General features: G+C 47.2%; 1 protein-coding gene, 1 long non-coding RNA gene and 1 pseudogene across 3 annotated transcripts in view; 2 read left to right on the top strand and 1 right to left on the bottom strand.

Annotated features, from left to right (window-relative positions):
• Nucleotides 1-20,667, top strand: part of LOC308511258 — an 808,460-nt gene that overhangs the window by 286,888 nt on the left and 500,905 nt on the right. The gene's annotated exons all lie outside the window — the stretch shown is intronic.
• Nucleotides 1,506-3,419, top strand: LOC308512145 (putative ATP-dependent RNA helicase DDX53; the record flags this gene model as incomplete). Its single annotated transcript, XM_081081970.1, has 1 exon — nt 1,506-3,419. The coding sequence occupies one exon, from the start codon at nt 1,506-1,508 to the stop codon at nt 3,417-3,419; it is 1,914 nt and encodes a 637-aa protein (XP_080938096.1).
• Nucleotides 9,027-9,942, bottom strand: LOC308510926 (small ribosomal subunit protein uS5-like; annotated as a pseudogene). Its single transcript has 2 exons — nt 9,894-9,942; nt 9,027-9,781 (listed from the first exon to the last, which is right to left on the bottom strand). The product of its transcript is annotated as a small ribosomal subunit protein uS5-like (transcript).

The raw sequence follows: 20,667 nt of genomic DNA, 5'->3' as shown, positions 1-20,667 counted from the left end.
GGATAAACAAGATTGACAAACCTCTAGCCAGACTCACCAAGAAGCAAAGAGAGAGGACCCAAATAAACAAAATCAGAAACGATAGAGGCGAAATAACAACAGACCCCACAGAAATACAAATGATTCTTAAAAAATACTATGGACAGCTCTACTCCAACAAACCAGACAACCTGGAGGAAATGGACAAATTCCTAGAAAAATACAACATTCCAAAACTCAATCAGGAAGAATCCAAAAATCTCAACAGGCCAATAACTATGGAAGAAATTGAAGCAGTCATCAAAAAGCTTCCAGCAAACAAAAGCCCAGGACCAGACGGCTTCACAGGGGAGTTTTACCAAACATTCAAGGAAGAACTAAAACCTATCCTCCTCAGACTACTACAAAAAATTCAAGAGGAAGGAACACTTCCAAGCTCATTCTATGAAGCCAGCATCACTCTAATACCAAAACCAGGTAAAGACAACACAATGAAAGAGAATTACAGGCCAATATCCCTCATGAACATAGATGCCAAAATCCTCAACAAAATCTTAGCAAATCGGATCCAGCAGTACATCAGAAAGATCATACACCATGACCAAGTAGGATTTATCCCAGGGATGCAAGGATGGTGCAATATCCGCAAATCAATAAACGTGATACATCACATAAACAAATCGAAAGAAAAAAACCACGTGGTCATATCAATTGATGCAGAAAAAGCATTTGACAAAATCCAACACCCATTTTTGATAAAAACTCTCAGCAAGGCGGGAGTAGAAGGATCATACCTCAACATAATAAAAGCCATATATGACAGGCCTACAGCCAGCAAAAAAAAAAAAAAAAAAAAAAAAGAAAGAAAAGAAGAAAAATATTTTAGAAAACTAGGAATTTAACCCTAATGAACAGAAACCTTAAGGGGATTTGACACTGGTCCTTACATATACAAGGATACAAGGAGAATCAAACCTATTCTGTGCAACTTCAACTTTTGCTGAAGAGAGAAAAATGCCATGAAGATGTAACTGGCAAAAGAAGAAGGATCTAAGAAAAGAAACAAATCCACTATATTTCTTCCTGTGGAAATAATTGATTTATTTAATTATATTTTTAAAAAAGCAAAACTATGTGGATAAGTTCATGGCTTGCTTCAAATCTGCTCCCAAACTGAGCTAAAATTAGCATGAAGTGAGCAATGGAGGCACCTATGACACCCATGGTGCAGAAACACTCACTCTCAAGGTCCTGTAAAGGCCTATAGGCTCAACCTCTGAGAGTGAGTGTCACTTTAAATTTGCTTCAGAGATACCTGCTTACCTCACCCTAGTCCCAAGCCTGTGATTGGTCAGGCCATCCCTCTGTGACATCACATTAAATGTTTCCCCAGGTAACGGGTATATACCTACCTATCTACAAGTCAGTATGGTCTGTTTCTCCAGAGCCTGAAGAGAAAGAGACCCGAGGCCACATCTCCCAACTGGCGGTAGGCGATAAGTCTGTACCAATTCTACCATGTAGCAATGGCCTGGGCCCCAAAGCAGAAGTGGGCAGAGCCAAAACTAAGGGATCCCAGGGCTGGCAGGGCCTACAGAGATGGCAGGGGAGGAAGAGGTGGCAGAGGCCAGAGCTGGGGCAGCTCCTCCAGCCACCTGGAGCCTAGGGCTCCTGGCCTCCAAGGCCCTCCTCTTGTTTTCAAAATAAAAAACAGTCTGGTTGGTACAGTGATTGGTCATGGCGGATCAAAAATAAGAGACATTCAGAGTAGGACAAACACGAAAATACAGATCTTCCCGGTACAGGGTGATTCCGAAGCAGACGTAAACATTTTTGGCAGCAAGGATATGCAAGCAAAGGCCAAAGCAATTATAGAGACTATTGTTGAAAGACAAGGAAGCAACCACCGATATTCAGAAGGCACTGCTAATAATGCTGCACCCCAGCCAGCTGTTGCAAGAGACTTAACCACAGATAACACTGTTAGAGAAGTTCGACCATTGATAGACTGGGATCGAATTAAGGCAAGAGTGACAGACTGGGAGAAAAGAAGATGGGAAGACTTAGCACCCATTAAAAAAGACTTTTACATAGAATCCAAAGCAACAAGTTCTCTGTCTCCAATGCAGGCAGACCTTTGGAGGAAGGAACGCTTCAATATAATTTGTGATGATTTGAAAGATGGTGAAAAACGGTCTATCCCCAACCCAACTATTAAATTTGAGGACGCTTTCCAGAATTATCCTGAAATAATGAAAAACATTCAAAAAGCAGGGTTTCAAAAGCCAACGCCAATTCAATCACAGGTGTGGCCAATTGTTCTACAAGGGATAGATCTTGTAGGAGTCGCCCAAACTGGCACAGGCAAAACTTTGTCTTATTTATTGCCTGGGCTTATTCACATCAGTTCTCAACCAACACCCAGAGGACAGAGGAATGGTCCCGGCATGCTAGTCCTTACACCGACTAGAGAATTAGCTCTCCAGATAGGAAATGAATGTTCTAAGTATGCATATAAAAATCTTAAAAGTATTTGTATATACGGTGGTGGAAGTAGACAACAACAAATAAAAGACGTTGCCAAAGACATAGACATCATTATTGCAACTCCTGGGCGACTGAATGATCTGCAAATGAATAATTTTGTCAACCTTAGAAGCATAACCTACTTAGTCTTAGATGAAGCTGATAAGATGCTAGACATGGGATTTCAACCTCAGATAATGAAGATTTTATTAGATGTGCGCCCAGATCGGCAAACGATTATGACAAGTGCAACTTGGCCAGATGCCATTCGTCGACTTTCACAAACTTATTTGAAAGAGCCTATGATCGTTTATGTTGGTACTCTGGACCTAGTTGCTGTAAATACAGTGAAGCAAAATATAATTGTTACCACAGAAGAAGAAAAACGATCTCTTATAAAAGAATTCCTACACAGCCTGTCACCCAAAGACAAAGTCATTGTGTTTGTCAGTAGAAAAATTGTTGCTGATGACTTATCCAGCGATTTAAGTGTCCAAGGCCTATCTGTACAATCCTTGCATGGAAACAGAGAACAGAGTGACCGTGAGCAGGCATTAAATGACTTTAGAAGTGGAAATGTGAAAATACTGATTTCTACTGACTTAGCATCCCGAGGTCTTGATGTTGATGATATCACACATGTGTATAATTATGATTTCCCAAGAAACATTGAAGAATATGTACACAGAGTAGGGCGTACTGGAAGAGCAGGGAAGACTGGCACGTCCATTACTCTTATGACGAAAAATGATTGGAAGACTGCCCCTGAATTGATTAAAATTCTGGAAAGATCAAATCAAAGTATCCCAGAAGCTCTTGTAACAATGGCCAAAAAATACAAGTTAGGTGAACAAAATAGAGACACAGGACACAAATCAAAACTATTTCAACAAAAACCCAAGGAGTTTCATTAAGATCTGCAGTGAAAAGAAGTTGTGCCAGACTACCAGAAGATTCAAGATAAGTTAAAGATATGCAGCGTTCAAGATACTTATTGAAAAGCATTGGAAACATACTGATAGTTTGAAGACAACTGATTAATTAATAATACCACTAAGCTTTCAATATTGTGTGTAAACTCCTTAATAAAGTCAAGTGTTTTGAAAATGACGGAGTGAGAGATTCTGTCGGGGGAAAAATAGATATTATGTGTTGGTTAAAGTTTAGATTCTATTATAGCCTGCCATGTCCATCTGTGTCTTCTCTAAAAGACTTGGTAGTAGACAACAATGGCACTTTTCTTGTTTTAAAATAGTTGTACTGAAATGAAACATAGTTTTTATCAAGCTTATCCCAGTCAATATATTCCATTTTCACCCAGTGATCAGTGCCACAATAATCCCTAAAAATATCTCCAATGTACTTACCTAATTATTTTAATTCATAAGAAAACTAGAGGCCCAGTGCACAAATTTGTGAATGGGTGGGATCTGGCCAGCCCGCCCCAATCGAGGCCATCAAGCCGGGTGGCCTGGGGGGGGGGGAGGAGGGATGTGGAAGGTTGGCTAGCTGGCTTGCCCCTGATGGGGGGGGCCGATTGGGGATGGGGCCAGCCGGGGGGAGGGGCCACAGGTGGTTGGCTGGTCGGCCCCGCCCCTGATTGGGGTGGGGGGGGCCAATCAGGGGCAGGGCCAGCTAAGGGGCGGAGCCATAGGTGTTTGGCTGGCTGGCCCCATCCCCTGGTCCAACTACTGGTCAAACTCCCAGTCAAGGGGACAATTTGCATATTAGCTTTTTATTATATAGGATAACTGCTAAATCTTCTAGAAGATTCCCAAATTCTATTTTTTTCCCAACAGATGTGACTAACAGAACAGGGTGCCTGACTCAGTGCAAATCATATTTTCATACAAATTTTGTTACCAACCATTGGTAAAAATGGTCTTGACTTTGGAGCTCTCACTTTCTTCACTAGTAAATTCAGGTGGTTATATTAAACTAGAGGCCTGGTGCAGGAAATTCGTGCACTGGGGATGGGTGGGGGGGTCCCTTAGCCCAGCATGTGCCCTCTAGCAGTCTGGGACCCCTCCCTCCTTACTGCTCACCTGCTTGCTGCTTCCTACCGCTCGGCTTGCTGCTCCTTAGCGCTGCCGCGAAGGCCTGGGGTCTGCTGGGTGCCGGGCCTGCGGGTTTGTGTCTCTGATTTTGGTGCTGGGGGTCTCTGATCAGGGCCCCAGCAGCCCCAGCACCAAGGTGGTGGGCCTTGGGGCTGCTGGGTACAGGCCCCCTGCTGCGTGTTTGTGTCTTCTATCAGGCCCCCAACAGCCCCAGCACCGCTTAAATAACTTAAGGGAAACTTTATTTAGACTTCTTTTAAAAGCAATCTAGTTTAAAAATGAGTTGCAGTTAAGAGAGAACAAAGAACATGGTACCTAAGAGTGAGATAGACAGACAGAGGAGAGGCTGGGCACTGGTCAGGGGCTTACATGCCAACTGTTCTCCACCTGGGCAATGATGTAAAATCGGTTTCTTTAGTTTTCTGCTCAATGGTCTTCTCCAGAGAGTGGAGTGGCATCTGCTCCCTTCTCCCTGGGGCCTGGCTTGGTGGTCGCCTTGGGGTCTGGCTGCGCTCCAGCGGGCATCGCACGGGCCTGCCTGCTCCGCCTGGCCCTGTCCACACGTTGCTTCCTCTGAGTCTTCCTTGGGCACAGCCCCGGTCCATCACCTCCTCCTGTGTCTCCCACCGCCAGGGCCGATCAGGAGGCCCACACAGAGTTCAGGTCTGCAAGGAGCTGGTCCTCTGCTTTCAGAACCTTCGGGATCTCCTCTTGCAATTGTTCCCTTCCATGACCTTCCTTCCCTACCTCCGGCATTTTCCCGGAGCACCACATGCCTGCCCTCCAGTAGAAGGCTGTCTTTGTGTGACTTTCAGGGCAGCCTTCAGGGCCTGGTGGCCGCTGTGGCCCTTCCACGTTGGGCGACGGCCCTAAGGCTCGGCCGGGAAGGCGGGCGGCTCCCCAGCAAGTCCCGCTGCACCAGGCACACGTGTGCCCGCCCTCCAGGCATGGCGGCTCCACACTGTGCTCAGGGCCTGGGAGTTAAGCAGCAGGGTGGTCCTGATGCGCCTGTGGCTGTGGCAGCCAAGCAGAGTTCCGACAGGCTGCAGATGGGGGCTGGGGGAGCCCCCTGGGTGGCGGCCCCTGCCAGCAGCTGCAGGAGGCTGGCCTAAGATTTGGACTTCAGCAAGTGAGGCAGGCGGGGCAGCAGCTGGACAGGGGGGCGGCGGTGGAAGTGGGGCAAGGGCAGGGGTGAAGGGCCCCGTGGTAAATCTAGGGGCCTGGGCGCTGGCTCCAGGGCGGGCGCTGCCTCACAGCTCCGCTGATCCCGCTGCCTGGAGGCCTCTCAGCTCCGCTGATGCCGGGGCTCTGAGGCCTCTCGGCTCTGCTGTTCCCGGAGCACTGAGGCCTCTTGGCTCGCTGATCTTGGGGCCATGAGGCCTCTCGGCTCCGCTGATCCCGGGGCCCTGAGGCCTCTCAGCTCCCTGATCTGGGGCCCTGAGGCCTCTCGGCTCCGCTGATCCTGGGGCCCTGAGGCCTCTTGGCTCCGCTGATCCCGGGGCCCTGAGGCCTCCTGGCTCAGCCGATTCCGGGGCCTGGAGGCTTCCCCACTCCGCTGATCCCAGGACCCTGAGGCCTCTCGGCTCCGCTGATACCGGGGCTCTGAGGCCTCTCGGCTCTGCTGTTCCCGGAGCACTGAGGCCTCTTGGCTCGCTGATCTTGGGGCCCTGAGGCCTCTCGGCTCCGCTGATCCCGGAGCACTGAGGCCTCTCGGCTCCGCTGATCCCGGGGCCCTGAGGCCTCCTGGCTCAGCCGATTCCGGGGCCTGGAGGCTTCCCCACTCCGCTGATCCCGGGTCCCTGAGGCCTCTCGGATCCGCTGATCCCGGGTCCCTGAGGCCTCTCGGCTCCGCTGATCCCGGGGCCCTGAGGCCTGCTGGCTCAGCTGATTCCGGGACCGGGTGGCTTACCCACTCCGCTGATCCCGGGGCCCTGAGGCCTCTCGGATCCGCTCATCCCGGGGCCCTGAGGCCTGCTGGCTCAGCTGATTCCGGGACCGGGTGGCTTACCCACTCCGCTGATCCCGGGGCTCTGAGGCCTCTCGAATCTGCTGTTCCTGGAGCACTGAGGCCTCTCGGCTCACTGATCTTGGGGCCATGAGGTCTCTCTGCTCCGCTGATCCCGGGACCCTGAGGCCTCGAAGCTCCACTGATCTTGGGGCCCTGAGGCCTCTCAGCTCCGCTGATTCCGGGTCACTGAGGCCTCGCAGCTAGGGTGTTATTGGTGCCCTGAGGCCTCTCGGATCCGCTGGTCCTGGGCTGGGTCACCTCTCGGATCCACTGGTCCCGGGGCCCTGAGACCTCTCGGCTCTGCTGATCCCAGGGCCCTGAGGCCTCGCGGCTCTGCTGATATTTGGCCCCTGAGGCCTCTAGGCTCCGCTGATCCCAGGGCTGGGAGGCCTCCCAGCTCCGCTGATCCCGGGATCCTGAGGCCTTTCGCCTCCGCTGATCCCAGGGCTGGGAGGCCTCCCGACTCCGCTGATATTGGGGCCTTGAGGCCTCTCGGATCCGCTGGTCCCAGGGCCCTGAGGCCTCGCAGCTCCACTGTTATTGTGGCCCTGAGGTCTCTCGGCTCCACTGATCCCAGGGCCGGGCCGCCTCTCGGATCCGCTGATCCCAGGGCCATGAGGCCTCCCGGCCCTGCTGATCCTTCGGCAGTGAGGCCTCTCTGCTCTGTGATTTCAGGGCTGTTTGGCTTTGCTCCACCGCTTGGAGCCTGAGTATGCAAATTAACCACCATCTTTTAGCTTCTATAATTGAAACATTGTATCTTTAGGAGTTGTTGCTTCAGGAGCTCAGAGCCCCGAAGCCATTGGCTTCCTCCATCGCTGGGGCAACCAAGCCTCCTGTTCTCAGCTGCCTGGCTGCCAGCTGCCACCTTGGCTGGCAGTTAATTTGCATATCGCCCTGATTAGCCAATGGGAAGGGTAGCAGTTGTACGCCAATTACCATGTTTCTCTTTTATTAGATAGGACTAGAGGCCCGGTGCACAAAAATTTGTGCACTCGGGGGGAGGGGGGATCCCTCAGTCCGGCCTGTGCCCTCTTGCAGTCTGGGACCCCTCGGGAGATAACAACCTGCTGGCTTAGGCCTGCTCCCGGGTGGCAGAGGGCAGGCCCAATCCCTAGGTGCAGCCCCTGGTCGGGCTCAGAGCAGGGCCGATTGGGGAATTGGGGCGCCGCCCCCTGTCATGCACAGAGCAGGGCGATCTGGAGGTTGTGATGCCACCCTCAGTCATGCTCAGGGTAGGGCCGATTGGGGAGTTGGGGCACCACCCCCTGTCACACTCAAGGCAGGGTCGATGGGGAGGTTGCGGCGTGACCCTCTGTCACCCACAGAGCAGGGCCAATCCGGGGGTTGGGGCACTGCCCCCTGTCACACACAGAGCAGGGCCCATCAGGGGGGTTGGGGCTCCGTACCCTGTCATGCACAGAGCAGGGCCCATCAGGGGGTTGAGAAGCTCCCCCCTGTCACTCACAGAGTATATTGATAGGGGAGTTGGGGCACCTTCCTCTGTCACACACAGAGCAGGGCGGATCAGTAGGTTGGGGCACCGCCCTCTATCACCCACAGAGCAGGGCCAATCAGGGGATTCGGGCGCCACCACTGTCACACTCAGGGCAGGGCTGATGGGGAGGTTATGGCTCTACCCCGTCACACACAGAGCAGGGCCTGGGGGGGGGGGTTGGGGTGCCGCACCCTGTCACACACAGAGCAGGGCCGATCAGGGTGTTTGGGCGCTGCCCCCTGTCATGCTGATTCCAGTGCTGGGAGGCATATTACCCTTTTACTATATAGGACAGAGGCCTGGTGCATGGGTGGGGGCTGGCTGGTTTGCCCTGAAGGGTGTCCTGGGTCAGGGTGGGGGTCCCCACTGGGGTGTCTGGCCAGTCTGGGTGAGGGGCTGAGGGCTGTTTTCAGGCTGGGGGTGACTGAAGCTCCCAACCGCTCCTTTTTTCTTTTCTTTTTTTTTTTATTCTGGGCCAGCTTTAGCTTGAGGCTTGGCTCCAGCTCTTAGGCCTCTGCTCCTGAAAGTAGGTTTCTGGCCTTTGCATACAATGTTGCGATCCTGCTGGCTGAAGTCCAGCGGTATTTGTTACAATGTTTGAAACTGCAGGCTCAGAGGCCTGCAGCCGCAGGCGGGGAACGTTGGTTTCCTCCGTCACTGAGGCAAGCAAGTCTCATGTTAGTTTCAAGCTGCCTGGCTGCCGGCTGCCATCTTGGATGGCAGTTAATTTGCATATCTTGCTGATTAGCCAATGAAAAGGGTAGCGGTTGTACACCAATTACCATGTTTCTCTTTTATTAGTGTAGATAATGTTGGGGTCCCTTTTAATCAAAATTACTTTCTTTTCTAATCTATGGAAGAGCACATTCCTGTGTAACAAACAGGAACCCCCTTTTAATAACCAGAATAGTGTATTCTGTGTTTTTTTTTTTATTAGCAGGCTTCATTCACTTTATTTTTATTGTATAAAATTATGTGGTGCCACAACTGGAGCCTGGGTCCTCTGCACAGAAACTCTGGTGTGGGTCTTTATAAGATGGCCAGTGAATTCCTGACTTGGTGAAGGGAGACTTGGTGAAGACAGTCCCTTTCCAGAGATCTGGGGTGAGATAGCTGTAGTTCTTAGAGATGGCATCAAAGGTGGCCCTGGCAAAGTTTCCCAGGGTGGCAGTGCAGCCCCTGGCCGAGGTATAGCAGTAGTCAATACAGGCCATCAGCAGCAGCTTCTTGGGCACAGGGGCAGAGACAATGCCAGTACCGCTGGGGGCAGGGATGGAGAGCATCAGTACAGAGCCACAGTGGCTAGTCACCTTGCGAGGAAGAGTGTGGAGCTTGCCTATTTTGTTCCCCCAGTAGCCTTGCTGCACAGGGACAATAGAGAAGCTTGGCCAGGATGATGGCTCCATGGATGACAGTGGCTACTTCCTTTGAGCACTTAACACCCAGACCAACATGTCCATTGTAGTCCCCAATGGTGACAAATACCTTGAACCGGGTCTTCTGGCCAGCATCTGTCTGCTTTTGCATGGGCATACTCTTCAAAACCTCAGCCTTGAGGGACACCCCCATGAAAGTCAATGATCTCAGATTCCTCGATAGGCAAAGAGAATAGATAGATCTCCTCTAGGGACTTAATGTTCATGTCCTTGACCAGACGGCCCAGCTTGGGAATCCACTCATTGTCCTGGGCCTTGCCTCCATGAGCTCCACAGACTCAGCCCCGACCCCAACTTCAGCAGCCAGAGACCTGGCCCTGATGCAGCTGCCAAATCCTCCACTGAAGCCCTTGTAGCCCCTTATTTCAGCAACCCCTCCTGCCACTCACACCCCCCTCCCCGCCTCCAGCCCTTCGAAGCACTGGTGTCACCCGCCATTTGGTGTTTCCTTGAAAAGAAGCACATTCTGCTTTTTTATTGTCTTTTTTTGTGATGTGACTCGCAACTTGTCTATTTTCTTTTCATCAGATTTTATCTTTCAATTTGTCTTGAAAAGGTCAAAACCACATACATACTTCAGGGGGAAAAATGTGAAAGAAAAATATATCTAATCTACTGGGAAAAACAGTAAAAGACAATCAAATGACACTTTTTCCATAGAAACCAATTTTAGTAAAACTCTGAATTTAAAATTCTATCTCTTATGTTTTCTTTAGATGCAATTTGCATCTTCTCACTTTGCAAGAAGAAATACAAGGATGCTAAGTTTTAAATTTCAGTGTTTTTGAGAACATTCGAATTAGCAAAGCCTTAAAATTTCTGGTCAAACAATAACAAAAAAATTAATGCAACGATCTTTTTTTCCCAGCATGCCTCAGCTGTGACCACAACAACTAACTCAGAAATTAATGAAATAAAGAGGGAAACACTATAAGTATAGGTGTTGGAGGTTTAAATTCTGGCTTTAAAGGTTCTTTATATAGGCCTCAATATCTATATATATAAAAAGCCAGGGTCCATAACATCCAAAACAACTGAATGGATGACTGAACACTGGGTGTGGCGACCCAGCACTGACTGCTAAGGGGGCTGCGGATCAGACCCAGAGAGAGAACCAGGGTCTGATCCACAGCCTCTGTGGCAGCTGTTGATCAGCCCTTGCCTCCCTCTTTCTCTCTGGGCCTGGTCAGCAGCCGCGCCCTCTGGGCCTCCCCAGCAGCCATGCGGGCTGCTGATCAGCCCAGCCTCTCTGATCAGGCTTGGAGATAGGCCCAGAGACAATGACTGGCATAGAAACCAACCAATCAGAGCCAAATCTGGGTGAACTGCAAGGAGCCAATGGCTGCCAAGGAGGCGGAGCTTTTGACACTCACTGGCATCGAAATCGACCAATCAGAACTGAATCTGGGTGAAATGCGAAGGCAGGACATAATGTGGGGTCTAAAGAGGAGTTTTAAGGGCAACAGCTGTTTGGTGTAAGGTGTGAGAAAGTGATTTAATTTTTTAATGACCGGTTTGGCAATATAGTGCATATGGCTGGCTATCAGTCCAGATATAGGGATTGTGTATTTTTGTCTGCCAAGAGCATCTCCTCTTGCTGAAAATGGCTTCCCCCCCACCCCATTTAAGCAATCCTATCCTATATAATCTATCTATACTAATAAAAGGGTGATATGCTAATTAGACTGGGTTGACCAGCCATCTTCCCGACGTCCGACTACCTTCTGGACAAAGCCATGGGGGCTGAGGCAGAGGCAGTTAGGGGCAATCAGGCTGGCAGAGGCAGTTATGGACGATCAGGCCGGCAGGGGAGAGCAGTTAGGGACGAGATCAGGCCGACAGGGGAGGGCAGTTAGGGGCGATCAGGCAGGCAGGCAGAGGGGTTAGGGGCAATCAGGCAGGCAGACAGGTGAGCGGTTAGGAGCCAGTGGTCCCAGATTGCAAGAGGGATGTCTGACTGCCGGTTTAGGCCTGATCCCACAGGGACATCCCCCAAGGGGTCCCTGATTGGAGTAGGTGCAGGCTGGGCTGAGGGAACCCCTCCCATGCATGAATTTCGTGCACTGGGCCACTAGTCTCTTAATAAAATTAATAATAATGGTTAACATTATTATTGAGTGTCTGATATATACCAGGTGCTTTATCTTATAACCTATAATCTTTATCAAAAACCCCACTTAGAAGGTAATCTTATTCACATTTTGCAGAAAATGAAACAAGGTCAGAGGAACTAACTCACTTATGGTGTAAGACAATATGCTTGTCTTGAGGTTGCCCACATGTTCAGATTTAGTGAAACAGAGAGGTATGTGCTAATTTACTCCAAAGCAAAGCAGTCTATAGCCAAACCCATGTTAGAAGCTCAAATGGCCTGTTACTGTTCACTCAGAGGAGAAATGATTAATGTTTAGCAAATTGGAGTATGTTACTTGCTAGAACTCCTCCTAGGGGCAATCCTATATTTGTTAGAGAAAAATGTAACAATTAAACCACTTGAGATGGGAAGTGAGGTTCCTCAGTCATGTTCAAGAAACAATAAAATTATCACTCGATGTCTATGAGTAAAACCAGGAGAGAAACACACTTTTTCTAAAAGAAAAGGCAGAAAAGAATCACTGCATGGGGATATGTAAGTAGAGGTATAACAGTGGTTCTCAACCAGGGGTACTTTTTGCCCCACCCCTCCAGATGTCTAGCAATATATGGAGGCAGTATTTGTTTTTTCAGCTACAGAGGGTGGAGGTGATGCGGCAAGGTACTACTGGCACCTACTAGGTAGAGATCAAGGGTGCTGCTAAACCGACAGCCCCACACAACAAAGAATGATTTGGCCCACGCATCAATAGGACTGAGATGGAGAATCCATGAGAGAGCAGAAGTAAACACAACTAAGTGCATCGTAACCAAGAAAGGACTTCAAAGGAAAAAAAAATAGAGAGTTTTAAAATTATGTCTTGTGGATTCTGCAGAATGAAATCCTATACGTGGCGCAAATGTCAGTGGAGCCACAGTTGAGAAGCCTTGCAATAGATAAAGTGCAACACGCCCTGTCCCCAAATTCAATTGCAGAGAAACCAAGAAGGAAATTTAGGGAGGAAAACAAAAAGAGGATATTTATTTTTCATATACTCTCCTATATCAAACCCTCTACCAACTTTCCTATCTTTGTTTTACTCTATAACACGTTTCTCAATTAATTTTGCCTTGTAGGGGACATTTGGCAACATCTGTAGCCATTTTTGCTTGTTCTACTGAGGCAGCAGGATTGCTACTGGCTTCCAGTAGCGGGTTGAGGTCAGGGATAAAGATAATGCACAGGACAGCACCCTACAAGAATGCATTTTTCAGCCCAAAATATCTATGGTATTCAGGTCAAGAAACTGGTTTACACTGATCGACAAATTTTTTGTAAGTGAATTGCTTTTTATTATTTTATTTTTTATATGTTTTTATTGATTTCAGAGAGGGAGAGAGAGATAGAAACATCAATGATGAGAGAGAATCATTGATCAGCTTCCTCCTGCATACCCCTGCTAGGGATTGGGCCAGCAACCCAGGCATGTGCCCTTGACCAGAATCAAACCCAGGACCCTTCAGTCCCTAGGCTGACACTCTATCCATTGAGCCAAACCAGCTAGGGCATGAATTGATTTTTATTTTTTTATTTTTTTTTATTTTATTTTTATATTTTATTGATTTTTTACAGAGAGGAAGGGAGAGAGATAGAGAGTTAGAAACATCGATGAGAGAGAAACATTGATCAGCTGCCTCCTGCACATCTCCTACTGTGGATATGCCCGCAACCCAGGTACATGCCCTTGACCGGAATCGAACCTGGGACCTCTCAGTCCGCAGGCCAAAGCTCTATCCACTGACCCAAACCGGTTTTGGCATGAATTGATTTTTAGAAACTAAAACAAATACTGAGTTCTGCATCCAAGTTGAAACAATGTGACAACATGGCACTGAACATGGTTTGACACAGATGATAAAGTATAAGGATTCAGCTGACCTTAGAATTATTCCTATAAAATACTTGACATGGTGATTCACATTCAGTAGGTACTCAACAAATATTAGATCCCTTCCACCCTGCCTGTCCCATAACCCACTGCATAATGCTTGGTCACAAATCTGGAGGCTGTTTCATTATTTCCCCTTCTCGGAATGCCCTTTATCCTTCCTCTCTGCCTGGACAAACCAGATTTATCATTCTGGGTCCAGCCAAAGTACCACATCTTCCCTAAGATCCCATCTGTTCTCCTCCATTTCAAAACTTCTAGAGCTCTCATTATCTACCAATAATGTTGACATCTGTACTAAACTAGCTTGCATTCCTACAGAAACTATTTTGAAAAATTCAAATTAATTGAGAAATTGCACTATCAAATATTTCAATAGATTATAAAAAATCTAACAGTTTAAACAGCTTTATTCTGCATGGCTGATAAATCATAAGAGAACGTTCCTATGCTAAACCTGTCTAAGAACTAATCCTAATATATAAAAAGCCAGGGGCCATCACAACTGAAACAACCAGATGGATGACCAAACAGTAGGCTGCATGGGGCGACCAGGCCGGTGGGGGGGAAGGGGGGAGTGAGGGATGACCAAACAACCAAACAGCAGGCTGCGTGGGGCAACCAGGCCAGCGGGGGGGGGGGGGGCGGGGGGGGGCGGGGAGCTAGGGGCAACTAGGCAGGCAGGCAGGTGAGCGGTTAGGAACCAGCAGTCCAGGATTGTGAGAGAGATGTCTGAGGGGTCCCAGATTGGAGAGGGTGGAGGCTGGGCTGAGGGGACCTCCCTCCCTGTGCACAAATTTCATGCACCGGGCCTCTAGTATACAATAAAAATAGAAATTTTAAATCAATGAAGGAAGGAAAGTCTATTCCAAATCAAGTTTAAGAATTTAAAAATACATAATACATATATATATATATATATATATATATATATATATATATATATACACACACACACACACACACACACACACACACACACACATCAGGACAATTGATTGACCATAAAACTACTATTTAAAAATAAAAGAACTTAAAGCTCATATAGGAAAACAATTTCTGATATAAAAGTGGAAACAAATTTAAACATAGAAGCAACCATAAAAAAATTAAAGGTAAATATTGATAGGTTTCACAATGTAAAAATGAAATATAAAAATACCATAAAAGGCAAAGGAAACACCAGGTAATGATCTAAAATATGTAACACAATCATTGTTATTTATATTTAATACTAGGGACCTGGTGCACGAAATTTGGGGGGGAGGGAGTCCACTCAGCCTGACATGCACCCTCTGTCACATTCCGGGACCCCAGCTGCTCCGGGCTTAGGCGCAGGCCTACAGGCTCAGGGTGGCCTGGCTCCCGAGGATGCCTGTCCCGGGGACACAGGCCTTTTGGCGCTGGCGGGCACAGAAGCAACCACAGAGCGAGAACCTCTGCCAGCGCCCGTGCACGCACTCCAGGCCCTGGCTTCCACGTGCACCACCAGGACCTCGGCTCCTGGGCACCTGCCCCTGCGCCAGCCGAGCAGGAGCTTCCCCGGCATCCCTGCACACCACCCTCCCCCAGCTCCCCAGCGTCCACGCAGGCCATCCCGCCTCCGGGCTCCCCAGCACCCATGCTTGCAGCCCCGACCCTGTCTCCCCGGCGCCTGCAACATTGGCTGGGCATAAGCTTTTCTATTTCTAGTCCTTGTTTTGTCTGTTCATACCTGTTGGCCTATACCTCACTTTCTGTTTAATAATAAGAACAATGTTATGTCTTCTTACTACACACACATACACACACACACAGGAAAAAAGACAAAGGGACACAAGAATACCCTGGGAGGTATTAAATATTTCTGTTCCTTTGATTGTACTGATAATCTACACTAATAAAAGAGAAACATGGTAATTGGCGTACGACCGCTACCCTTTTCATTGGCTAATCAGCGAGATATGCAAATTAACTGTCAGCCAAGATGGCGGCCGGCAGCCAGGCAGCTTGAAACTAACATGAGGCTTGCTTGCCTCAGTGACTGAGGAAACCAATGTTCTCCGCCTGCCGCTGCAGGCCTCTGAGCAGGCAGTTTAAGAAACATTGTAACAAATACCACCGGACTTCAGCCAGCAGATTCGCAACATTGTAAGCAAAGGCCAGAAACCTACTTTCAGCTGCACAGAGGCCTAAGAGCTGGAGCCAAGCCTCAAGGTAAAGCTGGCCCAGAATAAAAAAAGAAAAAAAAAAGAAAAAAAGGAGCGGCTGCGAGCTTCAGTCACCCCCAGCCTGAAAACAGCCCTCAGCCCCTCACCCAGACTGGCCAGACACCCCAGTGGGGACCCCCACCCTGATCCAGGACACCCTTCAGGCAAACCAGCCGGCCCCACCCATGCACCAGGCCTCTACCCTATATAGTAAAAGGGTAATATGCCTCCCGGCACCGGGATCAGCATGACAGGGGGCAGCGCCCAAACCCCCTGATCACCCTGCAGCTCTGTGTGTGACAGGCGGCAGGGCCACAACGTCCTGAGCAGCCCTGCTCTGTACCTGATAGGGGGGAACTCCCCCCCCCCCACGGGCCCTGCTCTGTGTGTGATGGGGTAGAGCCATAACCTCCCCATCAGCCCTGCCCTGAGTTTGACAGTGGTGGCGCCCGAATCCCCTGATTGGCCCTGCTCTGTGGGTGATAGAGGGCGGCGCCCCAACCCACTGATCCGCCCTGCTCTGTGTGTGACAGGGGAAGGTGCCCCAACTCCCCTATCAATATACTCTGTGAGTGACAGGGGGGAGCTTCTCAACCCCCTGATGGGCCCTGCTCTGTGCATGACAGGGGGTGGCGCCGCAACCTCCCCATCGACCCTGCCTTGAGTGTGACAGGGGACGTTGCCCCAACCTCCCAATCGGCCCTACCCTGAGCGTGACTGAGGGTGGCATCACAACCTCCCAATCTGCCCTGCTCTGTGCATGATGGGGTGGCGCCCCAACTCCCCAATTGGCCCTGCTCTGAGCCCGACCAGGGGCTGCACCTAGGGATTGGGCCTGCCCTCTGCCACCCGGGAGCAGGCCTAAGCCAGCAGGTTGTTATCTCCCGAGGGGTCCCAGACTGCGAGAGGGCACAGGCCGGGCTGAGAGGGACCCCCCTCCCCCCCGAGTGCACAAATTTTGTGCACCGGGCCTCTAGTACTTCAATAAAGGTGTTATTAAAAAAGGAAGAAAAGAATAGGGCATGGTTTCCAAATTAGAGATGTGTTGTCCTTTTACATCTGACCAATGGAAACTCCAATTCTGTTTTTGTTTTTTGTTTTTATAACTGCATGGATTTCACAGTCAGGGTTTTTTACTCTCATATATCAAAATAAAGAGTCAAAAATGACCAGTTGATATTGTTAAAAGAAACAAATGATGTTGCAATACTGTTGAAGATTATGATTCTAGTTTTGCTTAAAAACCCTCACATAACTATATATACTCATTCATGTTTGTCAGTACATAGGGACAAATTTGTCATGCTACACAATAACATTAATAATGGTTGTCTCTGGGGAATGAGATTGGAGAAAACAATCAATTATGTTGCTCTCTTACTTTGTAAATGATATTTTATGCATGAATACCAGAGATGGTATGTTATCAACACTAAGTCTAAGATATGGATGTTTTATCTTTGTCAAGAAAACCAATTTCAGAACCTCACAGAAATCTACTTTTGCGCAGAAATAAAATTTGTGGGTTATTTTTTGTTTTACTTACAAAATTTACATTGTTTTCTTTTTTAGTATGAATCAAATAATTGCATGAAAAAGTAAAAGGAGAAAGACAATCACTTGTACAGATTATATTATGAATTTTGTCCATGTTAATAAATAGCTTCTAATGCCATAAATAAATGAGCAAGGGTGGATGGGGGAGAGGAGGAAATGATGATTTGTTGTTAGTGCTATGGAACCCAAATGAGGGAGCATTTTTATCTCATTTTACAGATCAGGAGACAAATGCTCAGAGAGGTCACATAGCTTTCCCAAGTTCAAACAGTAGGTAAATAGTAGAGCTGACGAGCTCATTGCTGAACATTATAAATTCTGTAAAGAAGCAGGGGAGAGTATACAGAAACATCGGAGAAATGAGGAAGACATTATTAGGGAAAACATATGTGTACCTCATTTTGTACCAAAAATGTACCCTGTACAGGTATTTTCACAGTAGGCAATTTTTTCCTACTCTTTTCCCTGGGCCTTAAGTGTCTGTAGTTCTCTAGCATTGGAGAAGCTGGCATGGTAAACTGAAAGTTTAAAATAACAGAACTGCAATGGCTGGAGTGGCTCAGTTGGTTGAGATATTGTCTGGTACACTGAAAGGTTACTGGTTTGATTCCCAGTCAGGGTAACATTCCCAGGTTGCAGGTTTGAATCCCTAACTGGGTGTGTACAAGAGGCAACTAACCAATGTTTCTCTCTCACATGTATGTCTCTCTCTCTCCCTTCCTCTCTCTCTAAAGTAAAATAAAATAAAATAAATAAAATGACAGAACTACAATAATGGATTAATGCAATCAGACATTTTAGAAGCCCTTTTAAAAGATTAGCCTAAAGGTATGGCCAAATATCTCTTCTGTTGGGCATTTAGTAAATGATGAACCACAACAACAGTAAAAGAAAAGTAAAAAATGATATGAAGAAAGACTGCAATAAAGCCTTATATTCTTGGTTGGGAGGAGAGATGGGAATATTTGGGGAAGAAAAGCAAAAGGACCTGCCAGTGTAACAAGTCATAAATTCAGTAACCAATTTATCACCTCTAATGTCCAAATTCCTGGAAATAAACTTATGAAGTACCACCTTAGCAATATTTGGGGTGGCAAGCACTGGTGGTTTACCCACAAATCAGCCACCCCACCACCTTCCTCCTATGCCCCTTCCTATTTGCTAGCATAACTCACTTCCTATTATTATAAGTTGAAAAGGCCAGAAAATCATTTTCATAGCTTCCCTTGCAGCTACCAGGTATGTGACTGAAACATGACCTATGGGACTGACAGAAAATTCTGCTTGAAAACTTTAAAGAAAGACCTTCCTCCCATAAAAATAGAGGCATGTGAGGATAAGTTCTTCTTCCTGCTTTTGCACTGGAGCAGCAGGCATCGTAAACTGAAAGTTTAAAATAACAGAATTGCAAAGGCATGAGGTTGTCACAGTCATTTATAAAAACGGGAAAATAAGTCTGAAGAAGAATACCAACATGTTAAGCATGACCAAATGTAAATTTGTGAAGCACCTGGTTACCAGTGGCATAACTGTGCTGCTCAATTAAATCCTATGTGGCAACTATAGAGGTATGGCACTCAGACCTTTGTTCAAGAATGGAATACCATGCTGCGGTAAAAAAGAAGGAACTCTTACCATTTGCAACAGCATGGATGGAACTGAAGAGCATTATGCTAAGTGAAATAAGCCAGTCAGAGAAAGATAAATATCACATGATCTCACTCATTTGTGGATTATAATGAACAACATAAACTGATGAACAAAAACAGATCCAGAGACAGAGAAGCATCAAACAGACGGTCAAACCTCAGGGGGAAGGTAGGGGAGGGTGGGGGTAAGAGGGAGAGATCAACCAAAGGACTTGTATGCATGCATATAAGCCTAACCAATGGACACAGACACCAGAGGGGTGAGGGCATGAGTGGAAGGCGTGTGTGTGGGGGGGGGTTATGGGGGGATAAGGACACATATGTAATACCGTAATCAATAAAGAAATTTTTTAAAAAGAGCTGTTGATCAGTTGCAAGGAGTAAAATTAGCTGACAGCCCCCAGCTTCAAGCAATCCATAATAGCATCCGAGTGGAGGTAAAGCTCTTCTAGGAAGTGCCGGCCAATAACTGAAAACAGGGGGGCAGTAGGGCCTGTTCATTTCTGCCCAACATGGGACTCCTCTACGGGCCATATTTTTGGTGGCGCTCCCTAATAAGCTGGCTGTGGGTTTCTCAGAGCCTCTCAGTGGTCTTAGGCTCCTCCTCCTCAATCTTTCTTCCTTTCCCACCCCTTTCACAGACATGAGCCATGGTCCAAATTCTCTGACTACTCCCCATCCTTTTCCTCTTATTCTTTCATAGGTGCTGACATTCAATAAATATTACACCCAAGGAATACAATCAGGAATCCCCTACCTCTGAAATTTGTGTTATATGAAATAATAAGTGTCTTTATGTTTTAAGTCAGTTGATTTTCAAGCTTTTGTCATCTCATGGCACACATACACTAATTACTAAAATTCTGTGGCATGCCAAATATATATATTTTTTGATGATCTGACAAAAAAATAGGTATAATTTTGGTTCATTCACACCAGATGGCTATTGTCGTGTTGGCTGTTGTCACTTTTTAATTTGATAATCTAAGGGAAAACAGGTCAGTGCCCCTGACTAAATAAGTATTGCATGTTTAAAAATTCTTGCAGCACACCAGTTGAAAAATTACTGATTTAAGTCATTACTAGCTGAATATTGTATTACCAGCAGCCCAAAGCATCTTAACTGGTAAATTGGAAAAATAGGCATGTAGTGCCTTGCGTTGAGGCAGTAAATTTTTCATTATTGAGAAGAGGCTCCAATGAGGTGTACTCTAGGATGAAAGTTGACTATAACAAGCAAATTAAGTTCTTCCCCTAGATGTTTATTTAATGAGGACACTAAAAACACAGAATTCTATAGGGAATTGCTGTAATTTTATAACAAATTGGAAGCATATGAAACAAGCCCAGCTTTTGAAAACTCAGCAGCAATTAGAGGAAGAAGCAGAAGGAGAAACCAGCAGAGTAGAAAACTTGAAGACACCCAATATCAAGGTCATCTGAACCAATAGATTTAACAGCATTCACACTTGGCTGCACCTGGAGTACATCACTGGCTCTGACAGGTTTGAAATGTAGCCGACCAGGGAATTTCTTACAATCAACAACATAGAGGGCTCAGGGTGAATGATTCTACCTAATGGAGATACATAGCCAAAAGCAATGGGAATCTTCTCTTGAACACAAGGAATTTTTAAAAATCTTTTCACACAGAAAGGGGAATAAGGAGAGAGAAATTGATGGGCCATCTTTGTTTCTCCACCTGAGCTTGAAAATTCAATTTTAAAAAAGCAGAGAGTATTTTCT

Source organism: Myotis nattereri, assembly GCF_964212035.1.
Source record: "Myotis nattereri genome assembly, chromosome: X".
In the NCBI taxonomy this organism is placed as follows: domain Eukaryota; kingdom Metazoa; phylum Chordata; class Mammalia; order Chiroptera; family Vespertilionidae; genus Myotis; species Myotis nattereri.
The sequence above is the reverse complement of the archived record's forward strand: the minus strand, read 5'-3'. Positions and strand labels throughout refer to the sequence as shown.